Below are 26,280 nucleotides of genomic sequence, written 5' to 3' on the forward strand. Positions count from 1 at the left end.
CCTCTATCCACCTCCATCTCGCTTCCTCTATCCATATCCCTCCCTCTATCCATATCCCTCCCTCTATCCATATCCCTCCCTCCCCTCTATCCCTCTCCACCTCCCTCCCTCTATCCATCTCCATCTGCCTCCCCTCTATCCATCTCCATCTCGCTCCCTCTACCCATCTCCCTCCCTCCCCTCTAAACATCTCCATCTCCAAACCTCTATCCATCTCCATCTCGCTCCCTCTATCCATCTCCATCTCGCTCCCTCTATCCATATCCCTCCCTCCCCTCTCCATCTCCATCTCCCACACCTCTATCCCTCTCCATCTCGCTCCCCTCTATCCATCTCCATCTCGCTCCCCTCTATCCATCTCCATCTCGCTCCCTCTATCCATATCCCTCCCTCCCCTCTATCCATCTCCACCTCCCTCGCTCTATCCACCTCCATCTGCCTCCCCGCTATCCATCTCCATCTCGCTCCCTCTATCCATCTCCCCCCCCCCCTCCCGTCTAAACATCTCCATCTCCATCTCCCTACCTCTATCCATCTCCATCTCACTCCCTCTATCCATCTCCATCTCGTTCCCTCTATCCAGATCCCTCCCTCCCCTCTATCCATCTCGCTCCCCTTTATCCATATCCATCTCCCTCCCTCTATCCATGATTGCACTCCAGCTAAACACCTCCAATGTCAGGATGCGGTGCACTACAGCTAAACACATCCGACGTCAGGATGCGGTGCACTACAGCTAACCACCTCCGACGTCAGGATGCGGTGCACTACAGCTAACCACATCCGACGTCAGGATGCGGTGCACTCCAGCTAACCACCTCCGATGTCAGGATGCGGTGCACTACAGCTAACCACCTCCGCCGTCAGGATGCGGTGCACTACAGCTAACCACCTCCGACGTCAGGATGCGGTGCACTACAGCTAACCACATCCGACGTCAGGATGCGGTGCACTCCAGCTAACCACCTCCGATGTCAGGATGCGGTGCACTACAGCTAACCACCTCCGACGTCAGGATGCGGTGCACTACAGCTAACCACCTCCGACGTCAGGATGCGGTGCACTACAGCTAACCACCTCCGACGTCAGGATGCGGTGCACTACAGCTAACCACCTCCGACGTCAGGATGCGGTGCACACCAGCTAACCACCTCCGATGTCAGGATGCGGTGCACTCCAGCTAACCACCTCCGATGTCAGGATGCGGTGCACTCCAGCTAACCACCTCCGATGTCAGGATGCGGTGCACTCCAGCTAACCACCTCTGATGTCAGGATGCGGTGTACTCCAATTAACCACCTCCGATGTCAGGATGTGGTGCACTACAGCTAACCACCTCTGATGTCAGGATGCGGTGTACTCCAATTAGCCACCTCCGATGTCAGGATGTGGTGCACCACAGTACCTTATCAAATCCATTGTGAATGTCTCCATAGATCCTTCATCCACTGCACTTCTCGCATCCCTCCAATCACAATCTGCTTCATCAAACTTCAAACACGTGGTTAAACCCGCCTAATTGATTATTTAAATTGCTTATCCATGTGATCCCGAATTGAACGCTACAATTTTCCCCACAACCGAATTGTTAAACGACCACTCACAACTACTCTATCTTCCCCACAACCGAATTGTTAAACTACCACTCACAACTACTCCACCTTCCCCACAACTTCCCCACAACCAAATTGTTAAACTACCACACACAACTACTCCACCTTCCCCACAACCGAATTATTAAACGACCATTCACAACTACTCCATCTTCCCCACAACCGAGTTGTTAAACTACCATTCACAACTACTCCATCTTCCCCACAACCGAGTTGTTAAACTACCATTCACAACTACTCCATCTTCCCCACAACCGAGTTGTTAAACTACCATTCACAACTACTCCATCTTCCCCACAACCGAATTGTTAAACTACCACTCACAACTACTCCACCTTCCCCACAACCGAATTGTTAAACTACCACTCACAACTACTCCATCTTCCCCACAACCGAATTGTTAAACTACCATTCACAACTACTCCATCTTCCCCACAACCGAATTGTTAAACTACCACTCACAACTACTCCACCTTCCCCACAACCGAATTGTTAAACTACCACTCACAACTACTCCATCTTCCCCACAACCGAATTGTTAAACTACCACTCACAACTACTCCACCTTCCCCACAATCGAATTGTTAAACTACCACTCACAACTACTCCATCTTCCCCACAACCGAATTGTTAAACTACCACTCACAAGTACTCCACCTTCCCCACAACTTCCCCACAACCAAATTGTTAAACTACCACACACAACTACTCCACCTTCCCCACAACCGAGTTGTTAAACTACCATTCACAACTACTCCATCTTCCCCACAACCGAATTATTAAACGACCACTCACAACTACTCCACCTTCCCCACAACCGAATTGTTAAACTACCACACACAACTACTCCACCTTCCCCACAACCGAATTGTTAAACTACCACACACAACTACTCCACCTTCCCCACAACCGAATTGTTAAACTACCATTCACAACTACTCCATCTTCCCCACAACCGAGTTGTTAAACTACCATTCACAACTACTCCATCTTCCCCACAACCGAATTGTTAAACTACCACTCACAACTACTCCACCTTCCCCACAACCGAATTGTTAAACTACCACTCACAACTACTCCATCTTCCCCACAACCGAATTGTTAAACTACCATTCACAACTACTCCATCTTCCCCACAACCGAATTGTTAAACTACCACTCACAACTACTCCACCTTCCCCACAACCGAATTGTTAAACTACCACTCACAACTACTCCATCTTCCCCACAACCGAATTGTTAAACTACCACTCACAACTACTCCACCTTCCCCACAATCGAATTGTTAAACTACCACTCACAACTACTCCATCTTCCCCACAACCGAATTGTTAAACTACCACTCACAAGTACTCCACCTTCCCCACAACTTCCCCACAACCAAATTGTTAAACTACCACACACAACTACTCCACCTTCCCCACAACCGAGTTGTTAAACTACCATTCACAACTACTCCATCTTCCCCACAACCGAATTATTAAACGACCACTCACAACTACTCCACCTTCCCCACAACCGAATTGTTAAACTACCACACACAACTACTCCACCTTCCCCACAACCGAATTGTTAAACTACCACACACAACTACTCCACCTTCCCCACAACCGAATTGTTAAACTACCACACACAACTACTCCATCTTCCCCACAACCGAATTATTAAACGACCACTCACAACTACTCCCCCTTCCCCACAACCGAGTGGTTAAACTACCTCACACAACTACTCCACCTTCCCCACAACCGAGTGGTTAAACTACCACACACAACTACTCCACCTTCCCCACAACCGAGTGGTTAAACTACCACTCACAACTACTCCACCTTCCCCACAACTTCCCCACAACCAAATTGTTAAACTACCACACACAACTACTCCACCTTCCCCACAACCGAGTGGTTAAACTACCACTCACAACTACTCCACCTTCCCCACAACTTCCCCACAACCAAATTGTTAAACTACCATTCACAACTACTCCACCTTCCCCACAACCGAGTGGTTAAACTACCACTCACAACTACTCCACCTTCCCCACAACTTCCCCACAACCAAATTGTTAAACTACCACTCACAACTACTCCCCCTTCCCCACAACCGAGTTGTTAAACTACCACACACAACTACTCCATCTTCCCCACAACCGAATTATTAAACGACCACTCACAACTACTCCACCTTCCCCACAACCGAGTGGTTAAACTACCTCACACAACTACTCCACCTTCCCCACAACCGAATTGTTAAACTACCACACACAACTACTCCATCTTCCCCACAACCGAATTATTAAACGACCACTCACAACTACTCCCCCTTCCCCACAACCGAGTGGTTAAACTACCTCACACAACTACTCCCCCTTCCCCACAACCGAGTGGTTAAACTACCACACACAACTACTCCCCCTTCCCCACAACTCTCGCTGTCTAATTGTTTTTTGTCCATCGTTTCTTCAATAACGAGGATTGTACAAAATGAGAGAACTTCCGCTTCCTGTCGTCAAGAGAACGATTTTCAACCAATAAGATCCATTTCGAAAGTAGAAGCCTGTTACGGCGAGGTGATTGGATGGGATAAAGCCACGCCCCCAGCAGGCTAAACCCCGCCTGTGATTGGTAAAAATGATTCTGGGGCGTTGACAGGCGTGGTCGTTAACTGGGCGGGGGAATTGTTGCCAGGATACGGCGTCCCAGTCCGGCCTGACGTCGATCATTCGCTCGCTCTGTCTGTCCTTGTCTTCCACTTCTCCCTCAAGCCCACCCCCCCACTTCTCCCTCAAGCCCACCCCTCCACTTCTCCCTCAAGCCCACCCCTTCCATCCTCCACTTTCTGCTCATTCCAGCGCTTTATCACACTTTTCGTCGCCATAAGATTTCCATATTTCGTCGTTCGAGAAAACCGCCAGTTGGACAAAACGTATTGGGAGATTCGTCCCTGAGAAACGATGGGACGGAGTAGCAGTCGCCTGCGGCAGGACGACGTGGAGGAGATCACTCGCAGGACGTACTGTGAGGTTCCTCACCAACTACACCGTAACGTACTCCATCCCTGCATTTCTCCATCCTTACCTCGCTCCATCCCTCCATCCTTACCTCCCTCCATCTCTACCTCCCTCCATCTCTACCTCCCTCCATCTCTACCTCCCTCCATCTCTACCTCCCTCCATCCTTACCTCGCTCCATCCCTCCATCCTTACCTCCCTCCATCTCTACCTCCCTCCATCTCTACCTCCCTCCATCTCTACCTCCCTCCATCTCTACCTCCCTCCATCTCTACCTCCCTCCATCTCTACCTCCCTCCATCTCTACCTCCCTCCATCCTTACCTCCCTCCATCCCTCCATCCTTACCTCCCTCCATCCATCCATACCGGCATCCCTCCATCCTTACCTCCCTCCATTCCTCCCTCCATTCCTCCATCCTTACCTCCCTCCATTACTCTATCTGCATTCCTCCATTCTTACCTCCTCCATTCCTCCATCCTTACCTCCTCCATGCCTCCATCCTTACCTCCCTCCATTCCTTCATCACTCCATCCCTGCATCCCTCCATCCCTGCATTCCTCCATCCCTCCATCCCTGCATTCCTCCATCCTTACCTTCCTCCATCCCTGCATCCCTGCATCCCTCCGTCACTCCAACCCTACATTCCTCCAACCCTGCATCCCTCCATTCCTGCATCCCTCCATTCCTGCATCCCTCCATTCCTGCATCCCTCCATTCCTGCATTCCTCCATCCCTGCATTCCTCCATCCCTACATTCCTCCATCCTTACCTCCCTCCATCTCTCCATCCCTGCATCCCTTCATACCTGCATCCCTCCATCCTTCCATCCCCTCTATTCCTCCATCCTTACCTCCCTCCATCCCTGCATGCATACCTCCCTCCATGCCTGCATCCCTCCATCCCTCCATCCTTCCATCCCTGCATCCCTCCATCCTTGCATCACTCCATCCCTGCATCCATACCTCCCTCCATGCCTGCATCCATACCTCCCTCCATGCCTGCATCCATACCTCCCTCCATCCCTGCATCCATACCTCCCTCCATGCCTGCATCCATACCTCCCTCCATGCCTGCATCCCCCCATCCTTGCATCCCTGCATCCCTCCATCCCTCCATCCCGGCATCCATACCTCCCTCCATGCCTGCATCCATACCTCCCTCCATGCCTGCATCCCTCCATCCTTCCATCCCTGCATCCCTCCATCCTTCCATCCCTGCATCCCTCCATCCTTGCATCCCTTAATTCCTGAATCCCTCCATCCCTGCATCCATACCTCCCTCCATGCCTGCATCCCTCCATCCTTCCCTTCCATCCCTGCATCCCTCCATCCTTCCCTTCCATGCCTGCATCCCTCCATCCTTGCATCCCTTCATTCCTGAATCCCCCCATCCCTCCACTCCTGCACCTGTCCGACCGAAAGATTCTCCTTCGCATTCCAACTTGCTCCTGCCCTTCCCCTTTTTCCCTCCGGATTATCCCATTTTTCTTGTTTATCTCACCTGGAACGAAGTTCAGGTTAGCTTATGCGATGGCGCGTCGTCCGTCCGTCCGTCCGTCCGTCCGTCCGTCCGTCCGTAAACACTTGAAACTTCTTCTCCGAAACCGCTGAAGGGATTGTGACCAAATTTGGCACAAATGATATTTGTTGTGTTTTGACTAAAGTTTGTTCACGGCATTAAAAATCTCCGGATGTAACGGGGTTTACCGGGGTCAAAGTGGGTCCAGGTTTGACCCCACAAAATAGGAATTTGCTTTTTCCTCCGAAACTACAAACACAATTCCGATGAATCTTCACCACAACCTTCATCACCCCTGAGGTACCGAAGTTTGTTCGCGGCATTTAAAAAATCTGCCCCATTTGGGGTTTACGGGGGCGTGGGGGGAGAGTTGCCCCCCAAAATCGGTATTTGCTTTCTTCTTGAAACTACAAACACAATTCCGATGAAACTTGTCCACAACCTTCATCACCCCTGAGGTACCAATGTCTGTTGAAGGCATTAGAAAAATTGGGTTCTGAGGAGGAATATGGGGTTGGGGGAGGGGAGCGGGGAAGGTTTGCCCCTAAAAATAGGTATTTTGTTTGTTTGTTTGTTTAAAGTCTTATGATTATGTTAGTATGATTCCACATGCTGCCCTGGGTTCTAGAAACCATTGAAGTTGGTTTAAAATACCTTTAGTCGGTGCAGCATGCTGTTTATTCTACCAGGTGAGCACCAGGGCTGTTGGTGCTCACCTGGTAGCTCACCTGGTGCCCCTGTTTTTGTGTTCTCACTTGGACCCCAACTGGAGCATGTGAATATTTGAAAGTAAAACCGAATTCCTTTTCCCAAAAACTCTTTGAGTGCAGGATTTATTTGGAAATTAAACATTTCTGCTCTCCTTCCTTCCTTTCTCCTCATTCCCGTTTTTCCCCTTTGAGTGAATGAAATCCCTTATCCGGTTAAATAAGAATGATTTTTTCCTTTCATGTAAAACTTTCACTCTTCGGTTTGAAATATTCCAAATCAACACCTCATTACAGTATAAACGGGTTTCATTATTGGTCAAAGGAAGTCCCGGCTGGTTTCAATATTGCTTCTGGATTTGTTCCAGTTTGGATTCGCAGGAGAAATGAAAACTGATGTCCTGGTGCAGTTCCTGCAGGGGGCGCTGCATCCAGGAGTACGGGGGTTTCAGATGCCGTTGTTCACTTGAAAGATCCTTTTATATCTTCCCAAAACAGTTGGTCATGGAGTTCTGGGACGTGTGAGTGCTGCAATTTTGATATGATGCCGCTGCAGTACTCCCCCTCCTTGTACGTTACTTGCCATGTACAAAAAAAAAAAAAGTCACAGCCAAAAGAAATGGTCGACAGCAAAATGTACTCATAAATATCGTGCGGGAAGTGTACATGGCACCCAGAGTGAGTCATGTATGATGGTAAGGGTACCGTTGCAGTAGGCGTCCACCCGCTGGTCAGGGGGAGGGTCGTCTCTGGTGCTGCGTCAATAAAAGATGGCTTCAGGTGATCTATGGAGACCGTCTCACGACCACCCACCGTTAATATTGAGTATGCAGGTCTTCTCGGAGCGTGTATAACTTTGTAAGGTCTGTCATATGGTTGCTACAAGGGTCTCCAGATAACGTCACGCCTCACGAATAATAAAAAATTCCTGGGGATTAAAAACCAGGCATGACCAAAGGTGTTGGTGTCACCCAGAGGACCTGCAGGGCCGTATAGAGTTGGTTGGCACAGTTGTTGGCGTCGGGCAAGGTGTACACTGAAAATAATTCTCTTGGGAGACGAAGCCGAGCACCGCACGCAACCTCTGCATTCGGGCATCCAAGGTCATCTTTTAAAGAAGCTTGGTTACCAATCAGGACCAGAGTTACGATGTCTGTCAAGTGTGTGGAGTTGCCATGCGCTTTCAGGGAAGACTTGAGTTGGCAGTGAAAATGCTCCACAATACCATTCGCTGATTGATGGTAACTAGTAGTTAGCACACGGTGAGTACCCAAGAGTCAACTCTGCTCGCAAAATGGAGACGATTCAAACTGGCAACCACAATCCGTAATGATGGTTGATGGAACACCAAACCGTGTTGATGGAACTCCGGTGGGTATCACCCTCCGGTGTATATCACTCTCCAGTAGATATCACCCTCTCGTAGATAGTAGATATCACCCTCTACTAGATAGTAGATATCACCCTCTAGTAGATAGTAGATATCACCCTCTAGTAGATAGTAGATATCACCCTCTACGAGATAGTAGATATCACCCTCTAGTAGATAGTAGATATCACCCTCTAGTAGATAGTAGATATCACCCTCTCGTAGATAGTAGATATCACCCTCTATGAGATAGTAGATATCACCCTCTAGTAGATAGTAGATATCACCCTCTAGTAGATAGTAGATATCACCCTCTCGTAGATAGTAGATATCACCCTCTCGTAGATATCACTCTCCAGTAGCTTTCACTCTGTAGTAGATAGTAGATATCACCCTCCAGTAGATAGTAGATATCACACTCTGGTGTATATCACTCTCCAGTAGATATCACCCTCTCGCAGATAGTAGATATCACCCTCTAGTAGATAGTAGATATCACTCTCCAGTAGATAACACTCTCTAGTAGATATCACCCTCTAGTAGATCGTAGATATCACCCTCTCGTAGATAGTAGATATCACCCTCTCGTAGATAGTAGATATCACTCTCCAGTAGCTATCACTCTGTAGTAGATAGTAGATATCACCCTCTAGTAGATAGTAGATATCACCCTCTCGTAGCTAGTCGATATCACCCTCCATTAGATATCACTCTCCAGTAGATATCACCCTCGAGTAGATAGTAGATATCACCCTCTAGTAGCTAGTCGATATCACCCTCCATTAGATATCACTCTCCAGTAGATATCACCCTCTAGTAGATAGTAGATATCACCCTCCAGTAGATAGTAGATATCACCCTCCATTAGATATCACTCTCCAGTAGATATCACCCTCTAGTAGATAGTAGATATCACCCTCTAGTAGATAGTAGGTATCACCCTCCATTAGATATCACTCTCCAGTAGATAGTAGATATCACCCTCTAGTAGATAGTAGATATCACCCTCCATTAGATATCACCCTCTAGTAGATAGTAGGTATCACCCTCCATTAGATATCACCCTCTAGTAGATAGTAGGTATCACCCTCCATTAGATATCACCCTCTAGTAGATAGTAGATATCACCCTCCATTAGATATCACCCTCTAGTAGATAGTAGGTATCACCCTCCATTAGATATCACCCTCTAGTAGATAGTAGGTATCACCCTCCATTAGATATCACCCTCTAGTAGATAGTAGATATCACCCTCCATTAGATATCACCCTCTAGTAGATAGTAGATATCACCCTCCATTAGATATCACCCTCTAGTAGATAGTAGGTATCACCCTCCATTAGATATCACCCTCTAGGAGATAGTAGATATCACCCTCTCGTAGACAGTAGATATCACCCTCCATTAGATATCACTCTCCAGTAGATATCACCCTCCAGTAGATAGTAGATATCACCCTCCATTAGATATCACTCTCCAGTAGATATCACCCTCTAGTAGATAGTAGATATCACCCTCCAGTAGATAGTAGATATCACCCTCCATTAGATATCACTCTCCAGTAGATATCACCCTCTAGTAGATAGTAGATATCACCCTCTATTAGATAGTAGATATCACTCTCCAGTAGATATCACTCTCCAGTAGATACCACCCTCTAGTAGATAGGAGATATCACCCTCTAGTAGATAGTAGATATCACTCTCTAGTAGATAGTAGATATCACCCTCCATTCGATATCACTCTCCAGTAGATACCACCCTCTAGTAGATAGTAGATACTACCCTCTAGTAGATAGTAGATATCACCCTCTAGTAGATAGTAGATATCACCCTCTAGTAGATAGTAGATGTCACCCTCTAGTAGATAGTAGATATCACCCTCTAGTAGATAGTAGATATCACCCTCTAGTAGATAGTAGATATCACCCTCTAGTAGATAGTAGATATCACCCTCCATCAGTAGATATCACCCTCTCGTAGATAGTCGATATCACCCTCTAGTAGATAATAGATATCACCCTCTAGTAGATAATAGATATCACCCTCTAGTAGATAGCAGATATCACCCTCCATTAGATATCACTCTCCAGTAGATAGTAGATATCACCCTCCAGTGGACAGTAGATATCACCCTCTCGTAGATAGTAGATATCACCCTCTCGTAGAGAGTAGATATCACCCTCCAGTAGACAGTAGATATCACCCTCTCGTAGATAGTAGAGATCACCCTCTAGTAGATAGTAGATATCACCCTCTCATAGAGAGTAGATATCACCCTCTAGTAGATAGTAGATATCACCCTCTAGTAGATAGTAGATATCACCCTCTCGTAGATATCACCCTCTAGTAGATAGTAGATATCACCCTCCATTAGATATCACTCTCCAGTAGATATCACCCTCTAGTAGATAGTAGATATCACCCTCTAGTAGATATCACCCTCTCATAGATATCAACCTCCAGTAGATATCACCCTCTAGTAGATAGGAGATATCACCCTCTAGTAGAGAGTAGATATCACCCTCTAGTAGATAGCAGATATCACCCTCCATTAGATATCACTCTCCAGTAGATAGTAGATATCACCCTCCAGTAGACAGTAGATATCACCCTCTCGTAGATAGTAGCTATCACCCTCTAGTAGATAGTAGATATCACCCTCTCGTAGAGAGTAGATATCACCCTCCAGTAGACAGTAGATATCACCCTCTCGTCGATAGTAGATATCACCCTCTAGTAGATAGTAGATATCACCCTCTCGTAGAGAGTATATATCACCCTCCAGTAGACAGTAGATATCACCCTCTCGTAGATATCACCCTCTCGTAGAGAGTAGATATCACCCTCTAGTAGATAGTAGATATCACCCTCTCGTAGATAGTAGATATCACCCTCTCGTAGATAGTGGATATCACCCTCTCGTAGATAGTGGATATCACCCTCTCGTAGATAGTAGACATCACCCTCTAGTAGATAGTAGATATCACCCTCTCGTAGATAGTAGATATCACCCTCTCGTAGATATCACCCTCTCGTAGATATCACCCTCTCGTAGATATCACCCTCTAGTAGATATCACCCTCTAGTAGATAGTAGATATCACCCTCCATTAGATATCACTCTCCAGTAGATATCACCCTCTAGTAGATAATAGATATCACCCCCGAGTAGATAGTAGATATCACCCTCTAGTAGATATCACCCTCTCAAAGATATCACCCTCCAGTAGATATCACCCTCTAGTAGATAGTAGATATCACCCTCCAGTAGATAGTAAATATCACCCTCCATTAGTTATCACTCTCCAGGAGATATCACCCTCTAGTAGATAGTAGATATCACCCTCCAGTAGATGGTAGATATCGCCCTCTCGTAGATAGTAGATATCACCCTCTAGTAGATAGTAGATATCACCCTCTAGTAGATAGTAGATATCACCCTCTAGTAGATAGTAGATATCACCCTCTAGTAGATAGTAGATATCACCCTCTAGTAGATAGTAGATATCACCCTCTAGTAGATAGTAGATATCACCCTCTAGTAGATAGAAGATATCACCCTCCATTACATATCACTCTCCAGTAGACGTCACCCTCCAGTAGACGTCACCCTCCAGTAGACGTCACCCTCCAGTAGACGTCACCCTCCAGTAGACGTCACCCTCCAGTAGACGTCACCCTCCAGTAGACGTCACCCTCCAGTAGACGTCACCCTCCAGTAGACGTCACCCTCCAGTAGACGTCACCCTCCAGTAGACGTCACCCTCCAGTAGACGTCACCCTCCAGTAGACGTCACCCTCCAGTAGACGTCACCCTCCAGTAGACGTCACCCTCCAGTAGACGTCACCCTCCAGTAGACGTCACCCTCCAGTAGACGTCACCCTCCAGTAGACGTCACCCTCCAGTAGACGTCACTCTCCAGTAGATATCACCCTCTCGTAGATAGTAGATATCACCCTCCAGTAGATAACACTCTCTAGTAGATAGTAGATATCACCCTCTTGTAGATATCACCCTCTTGTAGATATCACCCTCTTGTAGATATCACCCTCCAGTAGATATCACCCTCCAGTAGATATCACCCTCCAGTAGATATCACCCTCTAGTAGATAGTAGATATCACCCTCTTGTAGATGTCACGATAGTAGATATCGCCCTCTTGTAGATATCACTCTCCAGTAGATATCACCCTCCAGTAGATATCACCCTCTAGTAGATAGTAGATATCACCCTCTTGTAGATGTCACGATAGTAGATATCACCCTCTTGTAGATATCACTCTCCAGTAGATATCACTCCAGTAGATATCACCCTCTAGTAGACAGTAGATATCACCCTCCAGTAGATAGTAGATATCACCCTCCAGTAGATATCACCCTCTAGTATATAGTAGATATCACCCTCTTGTAGATATAACTCTCTAGTAGATAGTAGATATCACCCTCTTGTAGATATCACTCTGCAGTAGATATCACCCTCCAGTAGATATCACCCTCCAGTAGATATCACCCTCCAGTAGATATCACCCTCCAGTAGATATCACCCTCCAGTAGATATCACCCTCAAGTAGATAGTAGATATCACCCTCTAGTAGATAGTAGATATCACCTCTTGTAGATAGTAGATATCACCCTCTTGTAGATAGTAGATATCACCCTCTTGTAGATATCACTCTCTAGTAGATAGTAGATATCACCCTCTTGTAGATATCACTCTCTAGTAGATAGTAGATATCACCCTCTTGTAGATATCACTCTGCAGTAGATATCACCCTCCATTAGTTATCACTCTCCAGTAGATATCACCCTCTAGTAGATAGTAGATATCACCCTCTAGTAGATAGTAGATATCACCCTCTTGTATATATCACTCTCCAGTAGATATCACCCTCTAGTAGATAGTAGATATCACCCTCTTGTAGATATCACTCTGCAGTAGATATCACTCTCCAGTCGATATCACCCTCCAGTAGATAGTAGATATCACCCTCTTGTAGATATCACCCTCTTGTAGATATCACCCTCCAGTAGATATCACCCTCCAGTAGATATCACCCTCTCGTAGATAGTAGATATCACACTCTTGTAGATGTCACGATAGTAGATATCACCCTCTTGTAGATATCACTCTCGTAGATATCACCCTCTAGTAGACAGTAGATATCACCCTCCAGTAGATAGTAGATATCACCCTCCAGTAGATATCACCCTCTCGTAGATAGTAGATATCACCCTCTTGTAGATATCACCCTCTTGTAGATATCACCCTCCAGTAGATATCACCCTCCAGTAGATATCACCCTCCAGTAGATATCACCCTCCAGTAGATATCACCCTCTAGTAGATAGTAGACATCACCCTCTTGTAGATAGTAGATATCACCCTCTTGTATATATCACTCTCTAGTAGATGGTAGATATCACCCTCTTGTAGATATCACTCTCTAGTAGATAGTAGATATCACCCTCTTGTAGATATCACTCTCCAGTAGATATCGCTCTCCAGTAGATGTCGCTCTCCAGTAGATGTCGCTCTCCAGTAGACGTCGCTCTCCAGTAGACGTCGCTCTCCAGTAGACGTCGCTCTCCAGTCGACGTCGCTCTCCAGTCGACGTCGCTCTCCAGTCGACGTCGCTCTCCAGTCGACGTCGCTCTCCAGTCGACGTCGCTCTCCAGTCGACGTCGCTCTCCAGTCGACGTCGCCCTCCAGTCGACGTCGCCCTCCAGTAGACGTCGCCCTCCAGTAGACGTCGCCCTCCAGTAGACGTCGCCCTCCAGTAGACGTCGCCCTCCAGTAGACGTCGCCCTCCAGTAGACGTCGCCCTCCAGTAGACGTCGCCCTCCAGTAGACGTCGCCCTCCAGTAGACGTCGCCCTCCAGTAGACGTCGCCCTCCAGTAGACGTCGCCCTCCAGTAGACGTCGCCCTCCAGTAGACGTCGCCCTCCAGTAGACGTCGCCCTCCAGTAGACGTCGCCCTCCAGTAGACGTCGCCCTCCAGTAGACGTCGCCCTCCAGTAGACGTCGCCCTCCAGTAGACGTCGCCCTCCAGTAGACGTCGCCCTCCAGTAGACGTCGCCCTCCAGTAGACGTCGCCCTCCAGTAGACGTCGCCCTCCAGTAGACGTCGCCCTCCAGTAGACGTCGCCCTCCAGTAGACGTCGCCCTCCAGTAGACGTCGCCCTCCAGTAGACGTCGCCCTCCAGTAGACGTCGCCCTCCAGTAGACGTCGCCCTCCAGTAGGCGTCGCCCTCCAGTAGGCGTCGCCCTCCAGTAGGCGTCGCCCTCCAGTAGGCGTCGCCCTCCAGTAGGCGTCGCCCTCCAGTAGGCGTCGCCCTCCAGTAGGCGTCGCCCTCCAGTAGGCGTCGCCCTCCAGTAGGCGTCGCCCTCCAGTAGGCGTCGCCCTCCAGTAGGCGTCGCCCTCCAGTAGACGTCGCCCTCCAGTAGACGTCGCCCTCCAGTAGACGTCGCCCTCCAGTAGACGTCGCCCTCCAGTAGACGTCGCCCTCCAGTAGACGTCGCCCTCCAGTAGGCGTCGCCCTCCAGTAGGCGTCGCCCTCCAGTAGGCGTCGCCCTCCAGTAGGCGTCGCCCTCCAGTAGGCGTCGCCCTCCAGTAGGCGTCGCCCTCCAGTAGGCGTCGCCCTCCAGTAGACGTCGCCCTCCAGTAGACGTCGCCCTCCAGTAGACGTCGCCCTCCAGTAGACGTCGCCCTCCAGTAGACGTCGCCCTCCAGTAGACGTCGCCCTCCAGTAGACGTCGCCCTCCAGTAGACGTCGCCCTCCAGTAGACGTCGCCCTCCAGTAGACGTCGCCCTCCAGTAGACGTCGCCCTCCAGTAGACGTCGCCCTCCAGTAGACGTCGCCCTCCAGTAGACGTCGCCCTCCAGTAGACGTCGCCCTCCAGTAGACGTCGCCCTCCAGTAGACGTCGCCCTCCAGTAGACGTCGCCCTCCAGTAGACGTCGCCCTCCAGTAGACGTCGCCCTCCAGTAGACGTCGCCCTCCAGTAGACGTCGCCCTCCAGTAGACGTCGCCCTCCAGTAGACGTCGCCCTCCAGTAGACGTCGCCCTCCAGTAGACGTCGCCCTCCAGTAGACGTCGCCCTCCAGTAGACGTCGCCCTCCAGTAGACGTCGCCCTCCAGTAGACGTCGCCCTCCAGTAGACGTCGCCCTCCAGTAGACGTCGCCCTCCAGTAGACGTCGCCCTCCAGTAGACGTCGCCCTCCAGTAGACGTCGCCCTCCAGTAGACGTCGCCCTCCAGTAGACGTCGCCCTCCAGTAGACGTCGCCCTCCAGTAGACGTCGCCCTCCAGTAGACGTCGCCCTCCAGTAGACGTCGCCCTCCAGTAGACGTCGCCCTCCAGTAGACGTCGCCCTCCAGTAGAGGTCGCCCTCCAGTAGACGTCGCCCTCCAGTAGACGTCGCCCTCCAGTAGACGTCGCCCTCCAGTAGACGTCGCCCTCCAGTAGACGTCGCCCTCCAGTAGACGTCGCCCTCCAGTAGACGTCGCCCTCCAGTAGACGTCGCCCTCCAGTAGACGTCGCCCTCCAGTAGACGTCGCCCTCCAGTAGACGTCGCCCTCCAGTAGACGTCACCCTCCAGTAGACGTCACCCTCCAGTAGACGTCACCCTCCAGTAGACGTCACCCTCCAGGAGACGTCACCCTCCAGTAGACGTCACCCTCCAGTAGACGTCACCCTCCAGTAGACGTCACCCTCCAGGAGACGTCACCCTCCAGTAGACGTCACCCTCCAGTAGACGTCACCCTCCAGTAGACGTCACCCTCCAGTAGACGTCACTCTCCAGTAGATATCACCCTCTCGTAGATAGTAGATATCACCCTCCAGTAGATAACACTCTCTAGTAGATAGTAGATATCACCCTCTAGTAGACATCACCCTCTAGTAGATAGTAGATATCACTCTCCAGTAGATATCACTCTCTAGTAGATAGTAGATATCACCCTCCATTAGATATCACTCTCCAGTAGATATCACCCTCTCGTAGATCGTAGATATCACCCTCTAGTAGATAGTAGATATCACCCTCCATTAGATATCACTCTCCAGTAGATATCACCCTCTCGTAGATCGTAGATATCACCCTCTAGTAGATAGTAGATATCGCCCTCTAGTAGATAATAGATAACACCCTCTAGTAGATAGTAGATATCACCCTCTAGTAGATAGTAGATATCACCCTCTAGTAGATAATAGATATCACCTTCTAGTAGATAGTAGATATCACCCTCTCGTAGATAGTAGATATCACCCTCTCGTAGATAGTAGATATCACCCTCTAGTAGATATCACCCTCCATTAGATATCACTCTCCAGTAGATATCACCCTCTAGTAGATAATAGATATCACCCTCTAGTAGATAGTAGATATCACCCTCTAGTAGATAGTAGATATCACCCTCTAGTAGATAATAGATATCACCCTCTAGTAGATCGTAAATATCACCCTCTATTAGTTATCACTCTCCAGTCGATATCACCCTCTCGTAGATAGTAGATATCACCATCTAGTAGATATCACCCTCCACTAGATGGTAGATAACGCCTTCTCATAGATAGTAGATATCACCCTCTAGTAGATAGTAGATATCACCGTCTCATAGATATCACCCTCTCATAGATATCACCCTCCAGTAGATATCACCCTCTAGTAGATAGTAGATATCACCCTCTAGTAGATAGTCGATATCACCCTCTAGTAGATAGTAAATATCACCCTCCATTAGTTATCACTCTCCAGTCGATATCACCCTCTAGTAGATAGTAGATATCACCCTCTCGTAGATATCACCCTCCAGTAGATGGTAGATATCACCCTCTCGTAGATCGTAGATATCACCCTCTAGTAGATAGTAGATATCACCCTCTAGTAGATAGTAGATATCACCCTCCATTAGTTATCACTCTCCAGTCGATATCACCCTCTAGTAGATAGTAGATATCACCCTCTCGTAGATATCACCCTCCAGTAGATGGTAGATATCACCCTCTCGTAGATAGTAGATATCACCCTCTAGTAGATAGTAGATATCACCCTCTAGTAGATAGTAGATATCACCCTCTCGTAGATATCACCCTCCAGTAGATATCATCCTCTAGTAGATAGTAGATATCACCCTCTCATAGATAGTAGATATCACCCTCCATTAGTTATCACTCTCCAGTAGATATTACCCTCTAGTAGATCGTAGATATCACCCTCTCGTAGATAGTAGATATCACCCTCTTGTAGATATCACTCTCCAGTAGATATCACCCTCTTGTAGATATCACTCTCCAGTAGATATCGCCCTCTCGTAGATAGTAGATATCACCCTCTAGTAGATAGTAGATATCACACTCCATTAGTTATCACTCTCCAGTAGATATCACCCTCTAGTAGATAGTAGATATCACCCTATAGTAGATAGTAGATATCACCCTCCATTAGTTATCACTCTCCAGAAGATATCACCCTTTAGTAGATCGTAGATATCACCCTCTAGTAGATAGTAGATATCACCCTCTAGTAGATAGTAGATATCACCCTCTAGTAGATAGTAGATATCACCCTCTAGTAGATAGTAGATATCACCCTCTAGTAGATAGTAGATATCACCCTCCATTAGTTATCACTCTCCTATAGATATCACCCTCTAGTAGATAGTAGATATCACCCTCTTGTAAATAGTAGATATCACCCTCTAGTAGATAGTAGATATCACCCTCTAGTAGATAGTAGATATCACCCTCCAGTAGACAGTATATATCACCCTCCAGTAGATAGTAGATATCACCCTCCATTAGTTATCACCCTCTAGTAGAAAGTAGATATCACCCTCTAGTAGACAGTAGATATCACCCTCCAGTAGATAGTAGATATCACCCTCTATTAGTTATCACCCTCTAGTAGATTGTAGATATCACCCTCTAGTAGATAGTAGATATCACCCTCTAGTAGATAGTAGATATCACCCTCCATTAGTTGTCACTCTCCAGTAGATATCACCCTCTAGTAGATAGTAGATATCACCCTCTAGTAGATATCACCCTCTAGTAGATATCACCCTCTTGTAGATATCACTCTCCAGTAGATATCACCCTCTTGTAGATATCACTCTCCAGAAGATATTACCCTCTAGTAGATATCACCCTCTTGTAGATATCACCCTCCAGTAGATATCACCCTCCAGTAGATATCACCCTCCAGTAGATATCACCCTCTAGTAGATAGTAGATATCACCCTCTTGTAGATGTCACGATAGTAGATATCACCCTCTTGTAGGTATCACCCTCTTGTAGATATCACTCTCCAGTAGATATCACCCTCTAGTAGACAGTAGATATCACCCTCCAGTAGTTATCACCCTCTTGTAGATAGTAGATATCACCCTCTTGTAGATATCACTCTCTAGTAGATAGTAGATATCACCCTCTTGTAGATATCACTCTGCAGTAGATATCACCCTCCAGTAGATATCACCCTCTAGTAGATAGTAGATATCACCCTCTAGTAGATAGTAGATATCACCCTCTTGGAGATAGTAGATATCACCCTCTTGTAGATAGTAGATATCACCCTCTTGTAGATAGTAGATATCACCCTCTTGTAGATAGTAGATATCACCCTCTTGTAGATATCACTCTCCAGTAGATATCACTCTCTGGTAGATATCATTCTCCGGTAGATATCACTCTCCAGTAGATATCATCCTCTAGTAGATAGTAGATATCACCCTCCAGTAGATATCACCCTCTAGTTGATAGTAGATATCACCCTCTTGTGGATATCACTTTCCAGTAGATATCACCTTCTTGAAGATAGGAGATATCACTCTCCAGTAGATATCACCCTCCAGTAGATAGATATCATCCTCTAGTAGATAGTAGATATCACCCTCCAGTAGATGTCACCCTCTAGTAGATAGTAGATATCACCCTCTTGTAGATATCACTCTCCAGTAGATATCACCTTCTTGAAGATAGGAGATATCACTCCATTAGATATCACCCTCCAGTAGATACCCACAAGCCTAGTTTTGGATTAACAGTTAAGGCATCTGGATTCACATCTTAGTTTCCTGAGCTTGAGCCCCTGTTGTGCCATTAAAATTCCACCAGGTCAACACTCAGCCTGTCATTCCGCCGAGGTCGGTAAAATGAGGTCCAGTTTATTGGGAAAAGTGAGACTTTCAAGCGTCCTGCGTCGGAGTGGTGACCCCTCCAGGATTGTGCCCACTTTCCAATGAAACGCCTTGCGTCAGGGTGGCGACCCATGCAGGATTGTGCCCACTAACCAATGAAATGCCTTGCATCGTGGTGGCGACACATGTAGGATTGTGCCCACTTGCCAATGAAATGCCTTGCATCGTGGTGTCGACCCATGCAGGATTGTGCCCACTAGCCAATGAAACGCCTTGCATCGTGGTGGCGACCCATGCAGGATTGTGCCCACTAGCCAATGAAACGCCTTTTATTGTGGTGGCGACCCATGCAGTATTTGGCCCACTAGCCAATGAAACGCCTTACGTCAGGGTGGTGACCCATGCAGGATTGTGCCCACTTGCCAATGAAACTAGCTTGATTAAATCAAAAGGTCTCCAAAGACAATATTTTGTCTGGCCATTGTCTGGCGGTCGCCGGCAATCATTCCGCACAATCTTTGCCGTTGACCTTCCCTGTGAGCTTGCCTAATTGTCTGTTGGTCGCCGCTGATCAGGCCGTGCCATCTTTGCCAGTGAGGTGCCATGTGAGCTTGCCTCATTGTCTGTTGTTCGCCGCTAATCAGGTCATGCCATTTTTGCCAGTGAGGTTCCCTGTGAGCTTGTCTCGTTGTCTGTTGGTCGCCGCTCATCAGGCTGGGCCATCTTTGGCAGTGAGGTTCCCTGTGAGCTTGCCTAATTGTCTGTTGGTCGCCACTGATTAGGCTGTGCCATCTTTGCCAGTGAGGTGCCCTGTGAGCTTTCCTCATTGTCTGTTGGTCGCCACTGATCAGGCCATGCCATCTTTGCCAGTGAGTTTCCCTGTGAGCTTGCCTCATTGTCTGTTGGTCGCTGCTGATCTGGCCGTGCCGTCTTTGGCAGTGAGGTTCCCTGTGAGCTTGCCTCATTGTCTGTTGGTCATCGCTGATCAGGCCGTGCCATCTTTGGCAGTGAGATTCCCTGTGAGCTTGCCTCATTGTCTGTTGGTCGCCACTGATCAGGCCATGCCATCTTTGGCAGTGAGGTTCCCTGTGAGCGTGCCTCTTTGTCTGTTGGTCGCCGCTGATCAGGCTGTGCCATCTTTGGCAGTGAGGTTCCCTGTGACCTTGCCTCATCGTGTGTTGGTCGCCGCTGATCAGGCTGTGCCATCTCTGGCAGTGAGGTTCCCTGTGAGCTTGCCTCATTGTCTGTTGGTCACTGCTCATCAGGCCGTGCCATCTTTGCCAGTGAGGTTCCCTGTGGGCTTGCCTCTTTGTCTGTTGGTCGCCAATGATCAGGCCGTGCCATCTTTGCCAGTGAGGTTCTCTGTGGGCTTGCCTTATTGTCTGTTGGTCGCCGCTGATCAGGCCGTGCCATCTTTGCCAGTGAGGTTATCTGTGAGCTTGCCTCATTGACTGTTGGTCGCTGCTCATCAGGCCGTGCCATCTTTGCCAGTGAGGTTCCCTGTGGGCTTGCCTCTTTGTCTGTTGGTCGCCAATGATCAGGCCGTGCCATCTTTGCCAGTGAGGTTCTCTGTGGGCTTGCCTTATTGTCTGTTGGTTGCCGCTAATCAGGCTGTGCCATATTTGCCAGTGAGGTTCCATATGGGCTTGCCTCATTGTCTGTTGGTCGCTGCTCATCAGGCCGTGCCATCTTTGCCAGTGAGGTTCCCTGTGGGCTTGCCTCATTGTCTGTTGGTCACCAATGATCAGGCCGTGCCATCTTTGGCAGTGAGATTCCCTGTGAGCTTGCCTCATTCTCTGTTGGTCGCCGCTGATCAGGCTGTGCCATCTTTGGCAGTGAGGTTCCCTGTGGGCTTGCCTCATTGTCTGTTGGTCGCTGCTCATCAGGCTGTGCCATCTTTGCCATTGAGGTTCCCTGTGGGCTTGCCTCATTGTCTGTTGGTCGCCAATGATCAGGCTGTGCCATCTTTGGCAGTGAGGTTCCCTGTGGGCTTGCTTCATTGTCTGTTGGTTGTCGCTAATCAGGCCGTGCCATCTCTTCGACATTACTGGTCTCCATCAAAGTTATGCCAACTTATGCAGGGTGTAAAGTCTCATTTGAAACAATGTTCACTTTACAATCTCGTGAAATATGTCACGTGGAAATTCCGTGGAATTGCCACTCTCAAGTAATTGGTTGTAGCCTAATTTCGTTAATAAATTATCCTCAATGAACTCTATTATTTGGGATGCATAATTACGTTAAAAATCAATGATGACGAAATGACGTTTCTTTTCATAATCTCGTGAGATGAGGGAATTGTGCGATATTTTACATGAGTCTGTCATCACATGATATTTTACAAGACAGATGTGACAAGCGTATATGAATATGACCCTACAGCAAAGCCGTAATGAGCCGGCGAAGCCAAAGCCTCTATTGAACTTTTTCGCAATTGTTTATGCATACTTCCGCATCCGCAAGATGGCGCCCTCCATGGAGCGATTTGGTGCGTCAAAGCTTCGAAATTCTCAAAGGATCCAGCAAAATCTGGCTTTTCAACATAATACGTACGCGTTCATTCACAACACCGGCTTCGCCGGCTACTAGTACCCGACTGCAAAGCCGCAATGAGCCGGCGAAGCCAAAGCCTCTTGCCACTGTCTCTTATCTTCTTGTCTCTTATCTTCCCCCATCCAAAACCTTGATCTTTTCTACCCCCGCTAATTCACCCCAGATCCACCTTGTTTGAAATTCCAACTTCTTTCCTGGAAGTCCTGGCAGTGTCCATATGTTTTATACCTCTCCCACCGCCCCCTTCCCATGCCCCCCCCCCCCCCCCAAAGCCCTCGCCCTCTCTCAGATCTCTCGATGTCTCCATGTCTCTCGGTCCCTGCTCTCAAATGTTGTGTTTGTGTCCTTCCCTCTCTCTCCCCATCTTGTCTACCGCTCCCGATGTTTTATGTGTCGGTTTGTCTTTCTGTGTGATTAATGTTCGCTCTTTCACGAGCCTCGATCTTGTATACAAAAAAAAACAAAAAAAAAACTGTTTTACCCATCACTGTGGCATCAGTAGGTTAGGTAGTTGGTAGTAGGTAGGTGTAGTAGGTACCGTACCTAGTTCAAAATGACACCATTTGCATTCTGGATGAGATTAAAATTGATAAAATTTCCTTCTTGATTAATTCGGTGAATTCGGTCTCAACTTCGGATATTTCCGGCCGTGAAAAACTATCCCCTACGGCCGCGAGATTTCTAAAAAATAATTCTTCGTCAATTTTAGAATATTTGACGCCGTTTTCACCTCCGAAACGCGTAATAAGCTTTTTTGAAATATTTTTTGAAATGCTCGCATCTCATTGGTTCCGGTGTTTGGTGACGATTTTCGTTGAAGATAACGAGGTTGGTTTTAAAGTATTTTAATTACAAATTAGAGGTGCATAGGATTGTGAATCAAACAAAGACGGGTGAAACAAACTCCTATTGAACTTTTTTCAATTTGTTATGCATACTTCCGCATCCGTAAGATGGCGGCCTCCATTGAGCGATTTGGTGCGTCACAGCTTCGGAATTCTTAAGCCAAGGGATCCAGCATAATCTGGTTTTCAACATAATACGTACGCGTTTATTCACAACACCGGCTTCGCCGGCTATTATATAGACTAGCAGGGATACATGTAAACTTCACGTAATGTTAAATGTGACTGCAAGACCTCAAGTCTTACCCCCCTCACCCCCGACCATCTTCTCCCTCTGTGTGCACACACTCTACTTTACCTTCTCATCTCTGTCTGCGCTCTCCCCCTCTCCTCCCCTCCCCTCTCCTCCCCTCCCCTTCTCTCACACTCCGACTTTAGAGCTTTCAAAGGGGTCAGCATCATCATCATCATCATCATCATAATAATATAGTACGTATATGAAAAGCTTGCAATGTTGCTCTCAACGTAGTTACGACGTAACTTCTGCCTATGTACTCTCCCCCTTTCACCTCTCCCCCACCCCCTCCCACAATCCCTCTCCCCCTTTCACCTCTCCCCCACCCCCTCCCACAATCCCTCTCCCCCTTTCACCTCTCCCCCCACCCCCTCCCACAATCCCCCTCCACCTTTCCAAGGGGCCCTATATAGTATGCATGCATCGCATTGTAGAGTTCCTTCGAGGAGCTCCACATGAAATCATAAGTACATAGATAACGCTAAACCCTAAGTTCTGTTTCTAACTACTGGTTTCTGTCCTTTGTCCATCCAATCAGTTACAGAGCGGGAGGTCCAACAGTGGTAAGCATCTACTTTGGTTCAACCTTATCTCAGAAAATGGTTATATTTTGGTTTGTTTTACCTTCTGTCAGTTAAATCGGTTTGCTAAATGATTACATACATGATAAAAGTGATTTTGTGTAATACGCAGGATTTTAAAATGATAACGTTTAATCAGTTTTGAGCACCAGGTAGAATGATTCATCAATGTGTGTCGTCCCTCGTCCCTCGGATGGACATTAAAAGGGCGTCCCATCTGTCTGCCGGCATTCCTTGGTGGATGTTAAAGATCCCATGATGTCCTTCATGAAGAGTACATGAGCTATCTGTAGTGACACCCGTTCCCAATTCCTGCTCTAACAGCAGAGGGCACTGCATCAGCGGCACAGAGGTGCCCCAGCCAATGATAATACCACGCAGCTTTGTTCTGCATACGAACGAAGACGTTCCGATAGCTGAGCGTGCTTTGGCCACCACATTCAAAGGTTGTGCTCTTGGTTGTTGTGCAACTTCAATTGCCCCAATCCCCTCTCTGACACCAGTCCCACCCTCAAATTATTATTTTCCCCTCCATGATCCTCTTGGTTTTCCCTCCTTTTGTCACATCCCCATGATCCTCTCCTTTCCTTACATTTCTTTTCCCAACCGTGTTACCTGTCCACACCCACGTTATCCCTCTCTCCCCTTGACAATGAGGGGTGCATTAAGGTTTGGTGCATGTCGGTCTCGGTTGAAAACCGCTCCTAGATCGAAACATGCACCCTCTGAGCACTTCCTCGTGTTCACATACAATCTCAAGTTCCTTGTATTTTTGTGCTTTTCACAATTTTGCAATCACTCTATTATTTAATTCAATAACCATTTTTAGAGATCAAAAGAATTTGCAATTCTGCTGTAATTATTGATTCTATAATCATTAATTATTACTCCCGCCAGGGAGGTGTGTGTGTGTGTGTGTGTGTGTGTGTGTGTGTGTGTGTGTGTGTGTGTGTGTGTGTGTGTGTGTGTGTGTGTGTGTGTGTGTGTGTGTGTGTGTGTGTGTGTGTGTGTGTGTGTGTGTGTGTGTGTGTGTGTGTGTGTGTGTGTTCGTGAACAAGATATCTGGAAAAGTTCTGAACGGATTTGGATAAAAGTTGGTGGGATGATTGCCCGTGGGATAAGTAAGAATTGATTCGTTTTTCGTGAAGCTCAGGATATTATTCCGGATCCAGGAATTTTTTGAAGGATTTTTTTTAACATTGGAAGACAGGGCTCATTTGTTTTCAACATTATCTTCTATATATTCTATATTTAACATTGTGACATGAAAATAGTTTTCATATTTGTTGTAAATGTAGTTTAAACTCGTGGTTATGCGTTAGAGCGGTGTATTTTTTTGCAGCGTCGTCTTCAATGTTCATTTATTTTTTTCTTCTAATAAAGACATATTCTGTCATTTTAAAACCACCAAAGTGTGTATTAGGTTTCCCCATTTTATAAAATGTATCGTTTGATACGTATAATGCTTTAAAACTGTTTTTTTATTACTATATTTTTTTTACCTCAGAAGAGATATCAACATTTAGCTCAGCGAATGTCAATCGTGGTGTCAGTATTTGATGAACTTATAAAGACTTGGTTCCAGATTTGTCAATGGCTGAGGAATATTAACAAACGAATAAAACAGATTTGGCAAAATTCCAACTTGTTTTTTTTAAAGATCGCATATTCACCCAGGGGTTGTGAGAGGCTGAAGAAGAAGAAACCTCGCATGGGCTTCCCAGACCAAATAAATAATTCTGGTTCTGGCTCTGCGATCTTCAGGTTTATTACTCCCGCCAGGGAGTAACGCATTCGATCGTGTGTGTGTGTGTGTGTGTGTGTGTGTGTGTGTGTGTGTGTGTGTGTGTGTGTGTGTGTGTGTGTGTGTGTGTGTGTGTATATGTTCGTGTGTTTGTGAACAAGATATCTGGAAAAGTTCTGAACGGATTTGGATGAAAGTTGGTGGGATGATTGCCCTTGGGATAAGGAAGAATTGATTAGTTTTTGGTGAAGCTCAGGATATTATTCCGGATCCAGGAATTTTTTTTGGGAAAGGTTTTTTCTGTTTTACTGCATTAAAGCTTTTATTCTTATTCTTAAATGATGTTTTTCTCCTCTAATTCCGAGATATATCAAAATATATTCTCTGACAGTTAGGGCTTACTTTCTTTTTCATTTATTGTTTTGGGGAGAGGGATGTTAAACAAAACGTATTATTTCAACTAAACCCACGGCGGGAGTATGCGCTCTACAGAGTGGCGTTCTAGTTACTTATTGTAATCTATAATTTGGTTTAATAACCATTTTTAGAGATCAAAAGAATTGCAATTATGCTGTAATTATTGATTATATAATTATTAATTATTACTTTGAAGCGCGGTGCTACGCGCGCTTACTTGTACAACAAGAAGGAAGCGGACAACGCGGTAAGTTTAAGTGTCTTTATTAAAAGAGCTCACTGTAGCACTGGAGCGCTCCGGGCTGCGCGCCCGGTGTATATCCCGCGACCACGCCTACCCCTCGGGCGTGGCCGCCGCCCACTTGGTGCGCGGAATGATGCCCTCACGCCAGTGAGCTTTCGTGTCCGCCACACGTGCCCCCCCCAGAATTCCCGTGCACCTGGAGGGCCAGTTTGCGGGGCAAACGGATGACCCGGCCGAAGCGCC

General features: G+C 47.3%; 1 protein-coding gene across 2 annotated transcripts in view; it reads left to right on the top strand.

Annotated features, from left to right (window-relative positions):
- Positions 1–4,226: 4,226 nt before the first annotated feature.
- Positions 4,227–26,280, top strand: part of NCS1 (neuronal calcium sensor 1) — a 76,938-nt gene continuing 54,884 nt past the window's right edge. The window contains exons 1-2 of one of the 2 annotated variants that reach the window (XM_068133606.2): positions 4,227–4,630; positions 23,590–23,614. In XM_068133606.2, coding sequence (XP_067989707.1) covers positions 4,567–4,630; positions 23,590–23,614 — 89 coding nt within the window. In that variant the 5' untranslated portion in view covers positions 4,227–4,566. The remainder of the gene's footprint in view (positions 4,631–23,589; positions 23,615–26,280) is intronic. The other variant, XM_078766956.1, reaches the window with a different exon arrangement.

This window comes from Myxine glutinosa, chromosome 13 (assembly GCF_964187855.1).
Source record: "Myxine glutinosa chromosome 13, kmMyxGlut1.1, whole genome shotgun sequence".
NCBI classification, from domain to species: domain Eukaryota; kingdom Metazoa; phylum Chordata; class Myxini; order Myxiniformes; family Myxinidae; genus Myxine; species Myxine glutinosa.